At 41.6% G+C, this 19,040-nt stretch overlaps 1 protein-coding gene across 1 annotated transcript in view; it reads right to left on the reverse strand.

Moving 5' to 3' along the window:
- Positions 1-19,040, reverse strand: part of SPTLC3 (serine palmitoyltransferase long chain base subunit 3) — a 1,995,977-nt gene that overhangs the window by 742,600 nt on the left and 1,234,337 nt on the right. Inside the window, exon 7 of the mRNA XM_044056235.1 lies at positions 18,636-18,741. Coding sequence (XP_043912170.1) covers positions 18,636-18,741 — 106 coding nt within the window. The remainder of the gene's footprint in view (positions 1-18,635; positions 18,742-19,040) is intronic.

Consider the following 19,040-nt stretch of genomic DNA (forward strand, 5'->3'; position numbering starts at 1 on the left):
GACAGTATACAGTCTCTGAAGGCTGTCTCTGATCCGAAGATTTTGTCTCATCTGACTTCGATTGTGTGGCAACCACAGTAGTCACCTTTGATGTCATAGGATCCGAGGGAGCAGGCAGATCCTGAATTTTCATCTTTTTCTGATCCGAGGTTGAGACCAGATGTTTAGCACTCTTTTTCCAGGAAGAGTCCAAGAAAGATTTTGATGAGTTGGAAGGCTTCAACTTTGGAGACTGAGATATGGTTACTCTTTAGGAGGAAGGAAGACCTTTTAATACTAATGTGTTTTTGCATTCAGTTAAGGCTCACCAATTAAATCTGTGGAAAACTGAACAATCTTCCTGTAAGTGTAATGGAACTAGGCAGTACACACACAGTGAGTGTGCATCCCAGAGAGGCAACGTATGTCCACATTTGGAACATTTCTTGAAACCCGCAGGTTTGTCACTTATCATGTAATATGTAAAGCCACACTAATTAGAAGGAAAAATCTTAAGATGAGACATTTCAAAAAATAAATAACTTCTTTCTTTTTTTTAAATAGGAATAAGAAGGAGGTACAGGGAAACCAGCAACAGTATGAAGAATTATGACCTGGTCGTAAGAGAAAGGAGAAAATGAGTGGAAAGACAGCAGAAGAACTACGACACTCTAAGGCAGAAGAAGAGAGGAAAGGCAAGAAAATATCAACAGTGGTATTCAAGAATACAACTAAGTCATAATGGCAAGGGACAAAAAGGACAGGGAAGAATTCTACACCAGGAAAAAAGAGTAACATTAAAAGGTAAACTAAATAAGAAAACTGTCGGAGAAATTATCAAGAAAAATGTTACTTATCTGAAAAACTTGAGCGAGATTGGCAGACCATGTCCGTTAGCTAGAAGCAGCAAACGAGATCTGAGGTAATTCGCAGGGTGCATTATGGATAAGGGAGAAGCTCGAGAGATGAGGTGGCTGAGAGCTCTAGCAGTGGCTGAGTCAGATCCAATGGATTGGATCTGAACCCATTCATGAGGATAGAATGAAAATTGCCAACATCAGATATCTGCTTCACATGGATGGGGAAAGCCTGCTCCAGAGAAAGGGTAGTCTCTGGGATACATACTTGTTCTCTCCAGGTACTATTTATATTACAGGCAAGGTTTAAGTCTTTAGAATGGGTAACAATGGTGCAATTTGATTTGTTGATATGCAGGAGGTCCATCATGGTGGGGTCTGAAAATGCCTTGTATAACAGGCGGGCACAGATCTTCTGTCAAAAGTCTGTAGGAGACAGAATACAGGGATATAGCTTTGAAGCAGTTTACATGGGACATGTTACTTATGTCCTGTATTCTTTTAGTGAGGAATCTCTGCGGAGACGTTCCATTTGTTGGATGTGCCTGGTTAGGTACATAACAAAAGGGGCACTGCATTCAATGATAGGTCTAATGAAAGCTGAATACAATGGAATAATGACCACCTTGGACCTAGATGCCATACTTTTGGTTATAAGCTGCAGAAGAGGTAAAATAAACAGTACATTGAAAATTAGAAAATACAACTGGATTGTAAGGTTACAGACTGATGTAAAACCAGGGGTCAATACAACAAGCAGCATCAAACCCATTTTAGCTAGAAAACAAATGCAATATAAATGATTTGATATATTATATAGTCATTTTAACTTGGAAAATATAATATTTTTATCTGAATATATGTATAGAACGCTATTATACACTGACCCCCCATTAATATTCCAAAACATGCACACTGATTGGTCAGCGTGCACATTGTAAATTAGAGTTATAGTAATGGAAAAAGGTCCAGTCGCCCAGACTTTTTCCATTAGTATAACTTTTTTTTACAGCAATGGAGAACGCAAGATCTCCGTTGCTGTTCAGACACTGTCTTACTATATTAAAGGAGTTTAACATAGCGAGACAGCTTTAAAAAAAAGTGACAGAGATCTTCCTATCTCCGTTGCTTTTTTTAAAGCTGTCTCGCTATGTTAAACTCTGTTAACACAGCGAGACAGTTTGTAAAGAGCAATGGAGATCTTGCTTTCTCCGTTGCATTTTTCAAAACTGTCTCGCTATGTTAAATGGGTTTAACATAGCGAGACAGCTTTAAAAAAGCAGCGGAGGTTTTCCATTGCTTTTTTTAAAGCTGTCTCACTATGTTAAACTCCTTTAACATAGTGAGACAGTTTGTAAAAAGCAATGGAGATCTTGCTTTCTCCGTTGCTTTTGCCTACAGCTTTAATTTACTGCATAAGCATATACATGCGCAGTACATCAGAACTGCCGCAGAATACCAGACTGCTGCGGAAGGGCAGCAAGGAGGCATTATACAATGCCATTATTTAAAAAAAGTAATTATTTTTTTTCTTAAATAATGTCATTGAATAACAGCAATAACCCACTTTTGGGTGTAGGTAATGCTGGATTTACCCACGGTTGGTGTGGTTTGGTCATGAGGGCAAAGCCCAAGTGGCCAAACAAAGACAGCCGTGGGTAAATCCAGCATTACCCACACCCAGGCGTGGGTTATTGTTATATATATATATATATATATATATATATATATATATATATATATATATATATATATATATATATATATAAGTGTTTATGTTGTGCATGAAAACGTACGCTTGCTTTAAAGTAAGAAGATGTGAATCTGAATTGACAAATTATTATTAGATTGTGAGTGGGGGGGGGCAATTTTTTTTTTATTCTTTTTAATATGAATTGTTTGCTTTATATGTTAGATTTGCACTGAAGAAGTGTTATGCCTGAAAGCTCTGCACATTAAAATTAGATTTATTTTTTTTTTTGGTGTTTCCAAAACCTGAGTCTTTTGTTTTGTTCAACAGAAGGAAACAGACTCCTCAATACACCTTTCCAAAAGACTGCATAATTCTGGGGAGTATGCAAGAGCACCAGGAACAAGGCTGCTTGTAGGACTGTGCAGTTATGGTTATTAAAATATCAGTGAGTAACAAGTACATGGTTTTGGAGAAAACCAGAAATACAGTAGGCCATTGTAAGTATAATTTTATAGTAGCTATCTTACCCACCTAAAATGATCATCATTTAAACTGCATATCTCATAAAATTATGTTTTCATGCTTTGGAACACATATCTTCAATCAACAATGGCAAAATCTGTCAATTCTATTTGTAAGAGGGACCACTGGCCTCCTTGATATTCCACCTATTTAGAAATATCTCAGTAGGGGACTGAGGGTGACATCAGTGCCCTTTGTATACAGTTTGCTGATATGGGTACTGTGATATGTAATACTGTGATATTATAAAGACATGCATCTAGAGCATTTTTCTCCATGCCTCCGCTGAAAATTGGCTTCGTTCCAAGTCAGACTTTCCTAGTTAATAAATGTTAAATAAATAAATGTAACATTAACTTAAGCTAGGCTGTTTCAGGTAAGTATAGTGGTTAGACCACCAGAATTTCAGAACCGTCAGTCCCTCAAAGAGAGCAATCTTCAATGGCAAGAAAGTTCTAAGATTTTTGCCACCCTAAATACTGAGTTTATACTGTACTTCTCAAGCCTTTCTATTGTTAGTGTGCATGATAGGTGCCCTAAAGCTTTAGAAGCTGGCTGGTCATCCAGTCGTTGGAAGTATGTCCCGTACAGCTTAGACTACTGCAACAGTTATTTTTTTTATTTTTTTTATTTAACATTTGTTGACTGGGAAAGTCTGACTAGGTTTCACAGAGCCTGTTTTCAGCGGAGGCCCGGGGAGAAATGCTCCAGATCAGTTTATCTAGTGATAAACCTCCTTGATTTATTTACCACAAGCTTTGTAAGTGCCAAAACCTTACTGTAATAAAGTTACTTAAGGACAGATCAAGCTTTGTTCCAAGGAGAGGTTAGCATGCCCACTCATCCCTGGATCCAAGAGCAGGAACTTTTTTTGCAGGGAGTGTAGATTTCCTCTAGCAGAAGAGCTGGGATAGTGCTACTTTATTTATTACATCAACAGGTTAAAAAACAAAACAAAAGGGCTGTTTGCACGATCCAGTATTTTGCAATTCCGACACATTAGCTGCAATCAATAAAGACCTCACTAGCAAATTTGCATGTCTATGAATTGTTTTTAACTACTATGAGTGCAAATCAGCATTTTCTTGAGACAGCAAACACTGCTAGCCAGCACAGTGCATTGGCACATGCACCCACTTTACTCTCCCAGATATATGCACAAATGCAGACACAAACACATGCACAGACCTTAAGATATCTTTTGCATCCCAGATACCACTTTTGATTTTTTTTTGCCCTTTTCCTCATGAATCATGGATGCTTGCAGTTAATAATGCCGGATGTTAGAGTTCCAATCTTCTTATTCTTCTTAGTGCTCATAACATGCATCACAATGCTAGAGCTGTTGCTCTATTAAACTTTAAGGGAGTCCAAGTAATATCTTAAAAATTCTCCCAGCTTTGTAATGAAGCCTCTAACCACCCAGACACACCCCTGCTGTTGCCTCTTATAAATATATTTCCTTTGTATATCACGAAATGTTAAAATCACTGAACTGCGCAATACTTTAGAGATTTATACTTCTTTTTATGTAAAATATCCTTGGCAATATTAAATTGATTAGTCAATATAGTGGGTAAATACTTCTGCTTTTTGGATCCAAGATGTAGGGTTTGAACCTTTTATCCCCATTTTGCTTTACATATTTTTTCTCACATATTTAATTAATAATTTCAAGTACCCTTGGTGTCTAGTTGTGGTGAAGAGGACTAATGCTTTTATGTGTTAGGTGGAAGAGTACAGGGCTTAAATTTGTTTTAGAACACACTGTATAGACTAACTCTGGTATCTAGAGTTCACCCCTACCCACACAGCTTTTTTTCTTCTTCAAAGCGTCTTTAAGGCATGACATGTAAAGTTCTCCCTAATATCTATTGGTCCTCCCAACCTACATCTTTCATACTGCCAAACTTATTTGTAAATGTGTTACGTGTCTAGTGTTCTCCTGATCCTATATACTGTTAGGGCATGATGTTTAAAGTTACCTCTGCCCCAAAATTTCAATAAGGCATGATGTTTAGCATGATGCACAGCTATCTCTGTTCCTGTGTTCCCCTAATCCTAAATGCCATTAAGGCACATGGTTTAGCATTATCCCTGGTATCTAGTGTTCGCTTTGACTCTTACTGCCATTAAGGCACAATGTTTAAAGTTATACCTGGTGTTTACTGTTCCCCCTCGAACTTAAGTGCCATTAAGTCATGATGTTTAGAGCTATCCCCAGTGTCTAGTGTTTTCCAATCCTAAGTGCTGGTAAGGCAAGATGTTTAGTTATCCCTGGTGTCTAGTGTACACCCACCACCTATTGTTGCAGGATTTGCTCATTAGTCTAAGGGACTGTGGAGGTATGACTGACCTCCCCCAACCAACACACTCGTGCGCGCGCGCACACACACACACACACACACACACACACACACACACACACACACACACACACACACACACACACACAAATAGAAGTTATGTCCTTACCATAACGTTCCATGTGGAGTGTTCATCTCGCCTTTGTTCTTACACATGGGTTCGGAGCCGATCCTCGGCTCCGTGCCGGCCTCTTGCAAGCTCTGCATCGAAAAGAAGCTCGAGACAATCTAATACCCACAATCCCCCTCTGCCTTTACCTCAGATCTAGTTTGCAAGCAAACCAATCTCCAGAGAGAGCACATTCATGCTTACATCACATATGCACAGAAATAAGAGTCTATACATAACTATATAAAGAAGAAATAGACATATATATATATATATATATATATATATATATATATATATGTCAACTATGTACATAACATCTGCCAGCAGTAGCAGGATGCTCCCGGCCAGTTATCAAAGAACGTTCTTCTTTAGGGCGGAATGAACACTCCACATGGAACGTTATGGTAAGGACATAAATTCTATATGTGATAGTGTTCAATCTTTGTTCTTACACATGGGTAGCGTCCCTAGCTCCTTGTTCCTGAGGAACTCACGGAAGGACGTTCTTGAGCACAGTGGAACCAAAGGTTGCCCTGTCCCTAGAAGCCTTGTCTACCTTATAATGAGAAATGAATGTATGTGGCTTAGACCAAGTAGCCGCCGCACAAATAGCATCTAGTGGTAGGCGGGCTGCATGAGCCAGAGATGTAGACACCGACCTTGTGGAATGTCCCTTGGGTTTGTAAGAGAGTTAGATTTGAGGAAACATAGACATAGATTATACAATCCGTTAGCCACTTAGAAAGAGTTCTTTTGGTAACCGCTAGTCCTTTCCTGCTATCAGCAAAGGCCACAAAAAGTTGATCAGTTTTTCTGTGATCTTTTGTTCTATCCAAGTAAAATCTTAGTTGTCTGTGAACATCTAATTTGTGCAACATATACTCCATTTTGTTGGAGTGATTTTGAAGAAGGTGGGTAATTCAATGGACTGATTAATATTGTTAATAGAACACACTTTAGGAGGAAGGATGAATTTGTTCAAGAGAAACTCTGTCAGAGTGAAAGATCAAATAAGGGTGCTTGATGGAGAGAGCCTGAAGTTCAGATACTGCCTAGCAGAAGTAATGGCTACCAAAAGAGAGTCTTCCAGGACAAAAATTTTAATGGGCAAGAAGAGGCAGGTTCAAAGGGGGCAACATTAATTTGGATAACAACAAGTTTAGACTCCAAGGTGAGATCTGACTGGTGGTCTAATATGAAAAACCTTTTAAAAGGCTTTACAAAGTCTGTGAGCCATAACAGGAGCCCCACATTCTTCCACATGGAAATTTGAAATGGCAGCCAATTGAACTCTTAGTGTAGCGGGAGAAGCACCCTGATGGAATAAGTCCGTTAAAAACTCTAATATTTTATTCAAAGGAGCTATAAAGGATCCACTTGCTGTGTATTCGCCCAGAATACAAATCGCTTCCATTTACTAGAATATGTTTTAGTAGTGGAAGCTTTATGAGAAGCCACCAATATATTCTGAACTGCTGGCGACAAAAGATCAGACCTGGCTAAGTTAGAATTGGAGCAGCCAAGCTGCTAGATGGAGGGACAGGAGCGGGATGGGGAGCCCCTGACGAGTGAGTCAATAGATCTGGCTCTGGGTCCAGAATCCAGGGTCCCCGAATGCAGTGTGTCTTCAGGAAGGGAAACCAAATTTGACGAGGCCAGAATGGGGCAATGAGGATTATTGTCCTGTGTAGGTTTCTGGCTTTCTGGAGAAACTTTGATATCAGAGGAAATGGAGGAAATGCGTACAGGAGTCCCGGGGCCAATCGTGAATCAGTGCGCCCCTGGGGACTTCCTGGAGGGGTAATAGGGCAAAGTAGCTCCTGCATTTGGCGTTCATTGGAGGCAAACAGATCGCAGGAAGGTTGGAAAATCCTTTTCGCCACTGACTGTTTTAGGGACCACTGTAACAGAATTGCTCTGCTCAGCCTGTCGGCTATGACGTTGGATGACCCGGGATGTGCGTGCTATAAAGCGACCCGTGGACTCCGCCCACTGCCAGATTCTCATGGCCTCTCTGCATAGCTGATAGGACTTGGTTCCCTTGCTTGTTTATGTACCAGACTACAGACATGTTGTCAGTCTGAACTGCAATAGTTCCCAGAGGAAGAAGGGGAGCAAAGTGTTGCAACACTAGAAACACTGCCCTCAACTCTAGAACATTGATGTGCAGATTGTACTCCAAATTGGTCCATTCGCCTTGGACTGTCTGTCCCTGAAAGATGCCCCCACCCTATCAGGGAAGCGTCCGTGGTCACCGTAACTGTAGGCGGTAGCACAAATGGTCTCCCCTTGGAAAGGTTGCGCTTGAAGCCACCAGTTTAGATCTGTTTTGCATGTCTTCGTTATAAGAATCTCGTGTGTTAGAGGTAGTTGTTGAAACGACCATTGTGCAAACAGTAGCCATTGTAGGACTCTCATGTGCAGCCTTCCCAAGGGTATTGCAATAAGGGAGGCTGACATGAGTCCCAACACCTTCAGTACCAGTTTTGCTGGAGATTTCCTTGACAAAAGTAGAAGACGTATGTGAGTCTGAAGTGATAGTATCCTTTCTGGGGGAAGTCTTAGAATTAACTGACGTGTGTTTAATTCTGCTCCTATGAACAAGATATTTTGTGATGGCTGAAGCAAGGATTTTCCGAAGTTTACGGAAATTCCTAGGTGAATACACAGTTCAAGAGTAAAGTCTCTGGCCTGTAATAGTTGACGCTGGGTGGTGGCAGAAAGGAGCCAGTCGTCCAGATACGGAAACACCTGGAATCCTTGGCGTCTCAAGTGAGACGCTACCACTGCCATGCATTTGGTGAAGACCCTGGGGGCTGAGGTCAGACCAAAGGGCAGGGCTCGAAATTGAAAGTGACTGGCCCCCAGCCGGAAGCGCAAATGATCTCTGGATGCCCTGGCCATTTTGATGTGGTAGTATGCATCTTCTAGATCTATTGAGCACATCCAGTCGTCCTTCTGTAAGAATGGAAGGATCGATTGAAGCGTGACCATTCGGAACTTTTCTTTCCTGACGAAGGTATTGAGGTAGCTTAGGTCCAGAATGGGCCTCCAGTCCCCTGTTTTCTTTGGAACTAAAAAGAACCTTGAGTAAGTCCCGAATCCTTGCTGGTCCGCTGGGACTGGTTGGATGACTCTTTTTCTAGCAGCTTTGAAATTTCTATAGCTGCTGGCTCTCACAGATGGGGCGGTACATCTGGGAGTCTTTTCTTTGGGATGGGATGGGATAGAAAGGGTATGTTGTAACCTCTGGTAACCACGCTTTTTACCCACTTGTCTGTAGTTATATTTTGCCAGGCCTGAGGGTATAAAGCTAAGCGACCCCCGACTGCCTCCAGAGCAGGACAGTCGGGCCTCCTCTCAGGAGTGCTGGAAAGGTTTACCAGGGAGTGTCTCCCTGTCACCTTGATGTTGCGGACCCCCTCTGCCGCCAGGGCGGCGTCTTCCACCTCTGCCCCTCCTCTGCCTCTGAAGAGGGCATCTCCCTGTGTGCCTGGGAAAGATCCTTGGGGTTTTCGAAACCACATTTTTCCACCACATTGCCCTTTGGGGTACGGTCTGGTTGGGGTGGAAAAACGGACTCCGACAGCAGACAGAGTCTTTCCCTCCTGTTCACACCGGGTAAGGGTCTTCTTTACTTTGGGGCCAAAGACAGTGGCACCGTCAAATGGGGCGTTAGTAAAGGAAGACTTGAAGGCTTCCGCAAAGGAACATAAGCGCATCCAGGATTGTCTGCGAAGAGCAATCGCTGAAGCTGCTGCCCTACTCAACCTTCGAAATCAGCCTCATGGACGAGTTCACAATAGATGTAAGGTTGCGCTGTCACTTTCTCTGAGACAGCCGCATCTGTAGTACCCTGGAGGGTATCTCCCAACTCTTTGACTAGATCCCTCTGTAGACGTGTAAAAAGGGTCAAATAGTTCAGGGATCGCATGGAAAAAGCCGCTGAACTAAAAATGCGCTTCCCGTATCTATCCATCATCCTAGAATCTTTATTAGGGGGATGGACAGATGAAGAAGACTCCGACATCTCCTTTTTCGTGGCCGATGCCACCACCATAGCGTCCACTGGAACTCCTTTTGTTAAGTAGGACTTGTCCTGAGGTGCCGTGATGTATTTATTGGGTTTCCTTGGGACTGGTTCCACTGTGTCAGGAGCCTTGAGCAATTAGTTCCATTAATTCGTCGGCGGGCTGGGACCCAGGAGGAAGAAGGGCGAGCACCAAATGCCTTCAGCAAAACTGACTCATCCTCAGAAGGGGGAAGGGACTGCCAGTCACCTCTCTGTTTCAGGATCTCCAATATGTCCGAAAAGAGACATCTTCTGAAGGTGACTTAGGGACCCTTCTGACTCATCTAAGTCAGTATCAGATGTCAAGGATTCTTGTGGAGAATCCAAGTGTCTCCTCTTACACAATCTTTTCCTAGGGACTTCTTCGTGGGAGCATCCGAAGAAGCCTCCGAGGAAGAGGGGGGACGCTCCAGGGGTGGCTGAGACACTGGTGCCTGACGCTTGGATGTGGCCGTGGGTGCAGAGGAGGATAACGGCCCTTTATGGGGAGGAGAGGTTGCTTCCACTGATGTGGTTGTCTGGGTAGACAACACCTTTCTCATTAGGTCGAACGCCCGGGGCCCGCATCGAAGAATCTCCCGGTTCCGAAGAAATGGGAAGAATCCCCGACACAGGCACCGAAGGCATCGACCCCAAGGACGGAGCCGAATCGATCCGCGCCGAGGCCCCTAGGGGGAGAGTCGAACGGTTCGACTCTCGGCCCCGGAACCAAGGACAGATCGTCGGCTCCGAGACTCCAGTATCGGGTCCGACGGAGTCGAGGTGAGAGGAACAGACCGAGAAAAGGACGGTTCTGGACCCGAGGGCTCCACAATCAGAAGATCAGCCTCTTCCGGCTCCAAAGACTGAACAGGTCTCGGAGGAGGAATGGATGGAGACACTGGGAGGCCTTCAAGTTTCAACACCAACTGGGTGGAAACCGAAATAAGTTTGGACAGGGCCGAATGCTCCAATAACTTCTGCACCACACGATCCACATCGATGTCAGAGAGTTTGGAAGAAGAACGGGTCGAAGGAACCGAAGACGGAGCCGACCTCAACAAGGTCGGAGCTCCATCACCGGTTCCAAGACTCGAGGCTCAGGAACCGATACCAGTTGAACACTCGGCCCCGAAGTCTGTGGAACCGGTGATCTAACCTTTACTGAAGAGCTCGGAGCCGATGACTTGGGCTCCGACGTCTTCGATTCCTTAGAGGATTTCGATGCCTGGTCAGAAGCATCCAGAGCCTCCTGAAAAGAAGGTTTCAATAAACCTCTGTCCATGAGTTTCCTGCGCCTATCTGTCATGACCCTCCCACTAAAAGAGTGACAGATAGAACAGTCCTCTTGCAAGTGGAGAGGGCCAAGGCAGTAGACGCAGGAACTATGGTTGTCAGTCACTGACATTTTCTGGCCACACTGACAACGCTTAAATCCAGACTTTACCTTATCAGACATTTTACAAGAAAAGACAAGTCCAGTAATATAGTCAAATCCGAGAAAAAGTGTCAAATCCGGTTTAAATGTCAAATCCTTTTTAAATTTAAGAAGGGTTGTAGGCCCCGAAAAACTCTAACCGATAAATAAGATTAACGGTACCGAGAATTTAATCACTCAACACACAATCACTCAGAATATCAAGATATATCAACTAGAACAAGAAAATCCAATAAAATATAACAAAATAAGTTATATCTTAACTTTAGATGCTCGAGCTAGCTCCCAGCGATGCGAACGCAGCAGCAGCAAACTAGATCTGAGGTAAAGGCAGAGGGGGATTGAGGGTATTAGATTGTCTCGAGCTTCTTCTCGATGCAGAGCTTGCAAGAGGGATCGGCTCCGAACCCATGTGTAAGAACAAACGGCGAGATTGAACACTATCACATCACTATTTAACCACTAAACTCCCAGGCACTTAGCTCTGCCATGATGGGTGGATACAAGCTTTTAGCCATGATCATCAACACAAGCATTTATCAGCACCCATGCAACCTTATGCTCCATAAAAACCTTACCAGAGGCAGTTCTGGAATAAATCATTGGCATTGAGTATGGCCTCTGAGACAGTCCACCATGGTGTTGCATTCTTTATGTTAAAGCACAGTGATAGAGTTGTCTCAATGTAAAATTGTTACTGTGAGGTCTATACCTCATGTACATTTCCAGGTAACCTTTCTTAATTGGCCTCACAGTTTCTGCGCAAAGGAATTATGAGTTTGTTTTTGACAGGACTTTCCTAAGAACCAGAAATCCTTAGCTGCCTGGCTAAGACAATAAAGAACTTAACAGATAATTCCAGAGCCACATTCACTGACACTTTAGATATCAAGCTGCTCTCTACTAAACAAAGTTAATTACTTAAAAAGTTATTATATTATTTTATATTCATCGGAAACAAGGTGAGAGGAAATGATAGTGGAGAGCAGGAATAACTTAAAGATACAACTCTTACAAAAATCCCAAATTGCCCAAGCAATGCAATTTATGTCATCAATTACCACTAAGGATGTGGAAGGGGCCTTATGTGACAGGCAAGTGCAAAAATTCCTTGGTCAAATGGGCTACCAATCTAATTTTGGGAAATAAATTGGGCAAAGATGGTGCAGTTGGTAGTAGAGTTTTTAATGGTGTATTAGCTCTCAGGAAATTTCTAGACCCTTGCAGACCGTCAATAATGGTGATCATTCCAAAAGGGGGCATGGACCAAGTTTTGTCATCCTCAAACAGCCATGATTATATTATAAACTATTTACTGTATGTCACTGATGGCAATCAGAATTGGCAAGGTATGTCCTGTTGTTGATTGGGTTGATCAGTTTAGATCAGTTTGGATATGTAGGGGGACTTCAGACCTTTAATAACATAAAAACATCATCTCTATTAATAAGACAGACTCAAGAAAGAAGAACAATCAGCTGGTTTTGCCAAGTTTAACAATGAAAAGACATTTGACAGAAGTAAGTGCCCTTATTATAGGAGTTCGTAAAGAATGTTGGCTCTACAGAGATTTTGTGACAATATTATTTAAGATTTATCAGCGGTCTACAGCTAGAGTTGAGAATGACATAGGTTTAACATGACAAACAAGACACTTTAGGGAAAGGATCTCTATACGCATCCATTGTTTCTACACTTTAATTAGAGCTACTAGTGATCAGTAATAGGCGATACAGGTTGAAAGGATATAAATTTCTAGGTAAAGAAATAATAATTCCATTTATAGACAATAAACTTATTTATTACAAGACCAAGGAACTGATACTGAAAAGCTGTTTGGAAAGTTGTCACTATTCAGGATATAAAGTTAGTGAGGGAAATGAGGGACAATTTCAGCTGCCTGTGACCCCCCCTCCCCCAGCTCTTGAAGAATTATCCTCATCTTTGGAGACTCACAATATTAAATACTTAGGAGTATGGTTTGGGAAAATTATACATCTCTTTGTGAAGGAAAATATATAGCTGAACTTTAATGAGGCTTAAAAAGGAGGCCATACAATAGAAAATAATCCCTCTTAAGCTAGATCAAGAATTTCAGGCCATTATTATTTCATGTTACCAGTTTACTGTATGCCTTTCAAGTATTTCTGGCTGAACCATCTAGGGTATGCTTAAAGACAGACAGCAAAGAATAAGATATCCAACTTCATAGAGGGTACAAACCTTGTGACTTAAAAAATAGTCCAAACATGTGCTTTAGCATGAAGATGTGCATCACCACATCAGGCTGTCTCCGTAGCCAAGCTCAATGCTAATGCTGCAGTTTGGGAAAAGGCATATGCTCATTAGCTATGTGCTCTCTTCCCCAGAACCACCTCCACCAAGACATTTACACACTCTGCGATTCATGAAATTGCTTGGACATGTAGATCAGCATGGCACCATGCCACTTAACTGAACCATGTTCGTCCATTGTGGTAAAGGTAAGTACTGGGAAGTTTATAGTTAAGGTAGGGATAGAAGGCGTGCTTGTGAGTGTAAGCAAGGGGCATGTAAGTGTGTGTTTGCCTGGGAGGTAGCGGTGGTGGAATTAGTGAGGGGGGGTTAGCATAATATCATGTAAAACATTAGCTGATGTTGGAGAAAACAGTTGTTGATACTTGCATTGTAAGTTGTACAGTCTGAAAGATACTCAGTGTTATTTATACTGCTAATTATACACACAGACATAATCTTACATATTTATGTAAGTATTTCTGTGAAGAAATACTTACAAAGAAATGTCTTGCCATCATGTAAATGCTCAAGTCTCTTAAACAAAAGTGTTGCTAAGACCATATGTCTAGGTTGCAGAGTTTCCAATAAACGAAAAGCAGTTTGTGAAACTTTGGAGAAAAACATCATGTTGGATGTTTCTGCATTATAACATATTACAGTATTTGTGCAAACACTTATTAAGTATGACATTTTTAAAGTGACATGTGTATACGTAAAGTAAAAGAAAACAAATCATAAGAACATTTCCATCACTATTTTCATGCAGTACACAAATATATTTGCTATTTAACAATTTCCATTCATTCAGGCACTGCATAAATTGTTCAATTCTTGTCATCCCTTAAATTTCGGTCCTCTTCCTGATTATTATTTTGCATATATTGTGCCCACAAATTCCATTAATTTCTGTGCAATTTGCTCCTTCCCTTTTCTAAAGGTCCAGCCTCCAATTATTTTATCTTTTTTACAATATTCAGTACTTAATTAAGGTTGGGTTTAGATTTTCATTCCAGTTTTCTTGCAACTGCCTTTTCATCAGCCAACACAATTAAACTCAGTAAAGCATTACTATAAGTAGACAACTGATGTCCCATTTCCAAGATCAAAAGAATGATTTTCTTAGTTACGAATCATTTGCTCACACCGACATAGCTGACAAAATACTCTACAGGAAATTTTTAAAATCTGACATCTAGTTACATTCCAAAAAAATCCCAATTGCCTTTCTATTCATAGATTCATAGGCTAGTACTAGGCTAACTGCCCTTATGGGCAATTTTAAGCCTAGCCAGTTACCCCACGTCAGAATCAAACCCCATCATACCTCCAGTGTTTGCTACCCATGGAAACATTTTCTGATGTCTGTGTGCAGTATAAAATAACCTATGAAAATGCTTCCATGCAAAAATCCTAAACCTTTTGAACTTTGTTGCATACTCAACAGCCATACAGATGTTCTCATTTTTCCTTTGTAAATTTTGTTTGTGTCTTTCGGCTTTTTCACGGTTAGGGGTCGCCACAGTGGAACTCCGGTCCGCTAATGATTGGCAGTTGATTTTTACGTACCAGTTTGCCAGGCCTGATGCACAACCTTCAACGAAGGTAAGGCCATTCACGCATGTCTCCACACAGAAGACGCTCTAGCTGAGAATCGAACCGGACAGTGTCTTACTGTGAGGCGACAACACTACCACAGCACCACCACCACCGCGGTAAATAACCTTTCCAATCTCTCCTCCCAATCTTTTCCAACTCTTCTGATCGATTATTATAGCTACCATGCAGTATTTTATATGCCCTACTAAATGTCCCTTTTTTAACAGCAGTTTCTATTTTAGACTTAACTAAAAAGTCCACGAGAGCTGTTTTTTTTCATTTAGGTTCATAGGTTCATACTAGGCTATCTGCCCTAGGGCATTTATAAGCCTAGCCAGAATGTGTTTGGCTTTTGCCACCCATTTTAAATTAATTTTGCTATGCCCTTTTTCGAGGTTAGTATACTGTGCCTCTGTCTAACACTGACACAGAAGTGATACCCGGGTTAAACCTACGATCTCCCATCCACTCATCAAGATTCCTCTTGAAGAGAGTCAATGAGGGACTCTGCCTAACCTGGACTGGGATTTTATTCGAGAGTGAAGGGAGCCTCTGGGTTATGAATCTGTCCCTCCAGCATGTCCTATTTATTTCAGTGCTGAGGTTCAAGTCTCTTGAGCGCGTAGCTCGATGGGATTTGGATTTTCTGAGGTGCAGCATGTCCATTAATTCCGGGTTGGACATGGCTTTATACGTCAGGCACAGATCGCCCCTGAACAGGCGGTATGCCACTGAGTAGAGCTGGAGTTTCTTTAACCGGGCAGCATATGGCATCTGATTGAGCCCTTTGATCCTCTTGGTGAGGTACTTTTGGGGTCTTTCCAGTTGCTGCAGGTGTCTGGTAAGGTACATCCCAAAAGGGGCATTGTACTCAATTATGGGCCTGATGAGGGATGAGTAAAGAGGCATGATGACCTCCCGTTATCTAGATGTGAATCCCTTCATGATTAGGTGGGCTATATAAAATGTTTTTCTAACCACTTTGGCCACGTGGTTGTCAAATGAGAGACTGCTATCAACTTGGGTCCCCAGGTCCCTAATTACTTCTTCTGTACTTAATGGATTACCACCTATGTGGTAATTTGTGGGCACTTTGTTTTTGCCAAAGGGGATGACTATACACTTTTTGGCGTTTAGCTTGAGGCCATGGCTCTGGCACCAGTTGTCTGTTTCTATGAGACCCTTTTGGATGATGCTTGTGTCGGCTGGAGAGTCTATTATGGCGCCCAGTTTGCTGTGATCTGCGAACTTGGTCAGCCACAGTCCTTCTGTGTTGGCCTGTACCTCCGAGAAATATATACCAAACAAGAGAGGTCCCAGGACTGAGCCTTGTGGGACGCCACTTGTAACTGGTTTGGAGTCTGACATGGCTCCAGCAATTCTAACCATGTGGGTTCTGTCCCTGAGCCAGTTTGCAACCCATCTAGTGACATAGGGGTTTATATTTAAGCTGGTGAGCTTATCTATAATGCCCGAGTGGGGTATTGTATCGAAGGCTTTTGCGAGGTCCAGGTAGGCTGTGTGGATGACCTTCCCCTCATCAATGGCCTTGGTGACTGTTTCAAAGAAATCAACCAGGTTTAAGAGGCAGGATCTGCCCTTAACAAAGCAGTAGGTAGCTGTAGGTCCCCAATATCTTTATTTATGAGGTCCATGATGATCATTTCCATAGCTTTGCAGACCAAGCTAGTCAGGCTTATGGGGCGATAGTTTCCAGGATCCGTTGAGGCACCACCTTTGTGGAGAGGGACCACTGTCACTGTACGCCACTCTTTGGGTACATATCCTGTAGTAAGGCTGAGATTGAACAGTAGTTTTATGTTTGGGTTTAGCTCTTCTTGGAGTTCATGTAGGACGCAGCCCGGGACACCGTCTGGTCCCATTGATGCTGTGTTTTTTGCTTTGGAGAGGTCGGCTCTTACCTGAGCATCTGAGATGTCAGGGGGGCAGCACTCTGCTGGGATAGATATTTGCCCTTTTGGTGGGGGGGGGAGAAGTTTGCGCTGAACCTGTCAGCTAGGATGTTGGCAATGTCTGTGGGTTGGGTGTATTTTTTGTCATTTTGGACTAATTCTGAGCATATCTGGGAATTCCCACCCAGGTTCCTAACATAACTAAAGAAAGCCTTGTGATTATCCTTAGTGTCCTGTGCAAATTTTCTCTCGAAGCTGGCCTTAGACGATTTTATGAGTGCCCATAGTTTTTTGCTAATACTGATCAGAGATGCCTTCCCTTTTTGGGATTTTGCTCTATCATTTAGCAGCTTCCTCCTTCTATTGTATAGTTTGTTTATGGCTGGGGTCCACCAGACAGGACGTCTGCCTTTGGAGGATTGGGTCTTGGTTTTATTTGGGATTGCATGATCCATGCATTCCTGAAGGTGTTCATAGAATGCATTTATAAAGGATTCTGCGGTCTGGACCGTATTTTCCACCAGCCTGGGGGCTTTGAAGGATTCCACCTCGGTTTTGAGGAGTGTGAAATTTGCTTTAGAGAAGTTTTTCACTGTGCACTCTCCAATCCTTTCTTTTTGCCTATACTGTGATATTAGTCCTTGGTAGGGAAGGCAGTCTCTAACCTGCAGTGTAAACTTCTGCTTGGCATCATCCCACGCTATGAACTTCCCCCTCTAGTTATTTCTTCCCAATACAGTAGCCCCATTTGCTAATTTTCTCCAGTAAATTCCAGCTCCCTCTTAATTTTCTTCCATATCCCTGCTCATAATATATTAAATACTGATATAAAAACTGTGAATGCACCAACTTATTTAATTTTAACCAAGACAGTTTGCTGAACACACTGATGTTTGAACATTTATTAATAGTATTTACTGTTCATAAGATGTTTCCATTTGTTTGACTTATGTTGTTTAACTTGATTTTGCTTATAAAATGATCAGGAATCAAGGACTATGTGTAGTCTGCTAAAGGTGTAATAATGTCCAGCTACTAGGAGTGAATGAGTAATATTTGTGGTATAGGGCAGAACTTGGTACGTAGGCATGTGGGAAAAAAAAAACATACTGTCAAGTATTTACCTGAATAGTATTTAGAATAATTTGTTCGTTTGAACTGTTAGTTGTGTGACAGAATGTCCAGCTCTCCCCAAAAAATAATGAAATATGCAGCTTATTCAAAACAATTCCATTAACAGACAGCAGAACTGCTTTGTAAGATGAATTTGAAAAGTTCTAGTCAGTTTGCCTGTGAAATGAGGAGTGGTCCCAACATATCTACTATCATGCAAATCTTGCCACTATGACTGCACCAGAAAGCCTATTTTATACATTCTCATATTAAATAACTGCATTGTAAGCCACACTAACAAAAAAAAAAAAAAAAAACACAGACCAATAATCACTCTACCATTCTTGTTCATTTCAGTTACAAAGGTTTACTGTTTCCTCAGTCTGAAATAATTTTGTGTAACTGGAGGCAAAAAATAATAACATCTGAGCTAGCATTACTTTACTAAGCTGTCTTTTATATAGCATTGGCAGCTTACGTGGACTGTGATATGAGGTAGCACTCACAAACTTTAATGTGCAGTATACTTAAAACATACTGTATAATGACAAAGAGTTTGGGATCACTTACATGAAATCAAAAGAACTTTTTGTTAACTGCAAAACAAAGAATAAACCAAAGAAAAACAACAGACTGATACTTTTTTACCTTACACATACAGTTTCTTAATAATATATAACCATTCATATACAAAGGCTAAAAGTGGGGTCACTGATACCTGTAAATCCCTTCAACTATAATAAGGATTTTCTTCCAAGGTTTACGAGTACGTGGTTGTCCATGAACGATAGCATCCCGTAACAGTTTTTCCAAACTCTTCATATCTTAAAACAAGAGCAAAAATTAAATAACTTTTCTTATTCCATCACAGCTTGATTAAATGCAGAAATCCAAGGAAAAACAATGCGGTCAACTTATGAGACTGACCTTTATGCTAAATTTTATCTATGTTATATATTCGAAGCTTCAAAATTTCGAACTTCATATGTTCGACAACATATGAGCGAAACCTGAAACCTCGAATATATAATAAAAAAAAAAAAAAAAAACCCTTACCTTAACGCTCTAAGCAGGGGGGGGGCAAGCCCCCCTGCACCACCCACACCTCCCCTACTTAAATATA

Source organism: Protopterus annectens, chromosome 1.part2 (genome assembly GCF_019279795.1).
Source record: "Protopterus annectens isolate FY-2018-M chromosome 1.part2, PAN1.0, whole genome shotgun sequence".
NCBI lineage: Eukaryota > Metazoa > Chordata > Ceratodontiformes > Protopteridae > Protopterus > Protopterus annectens.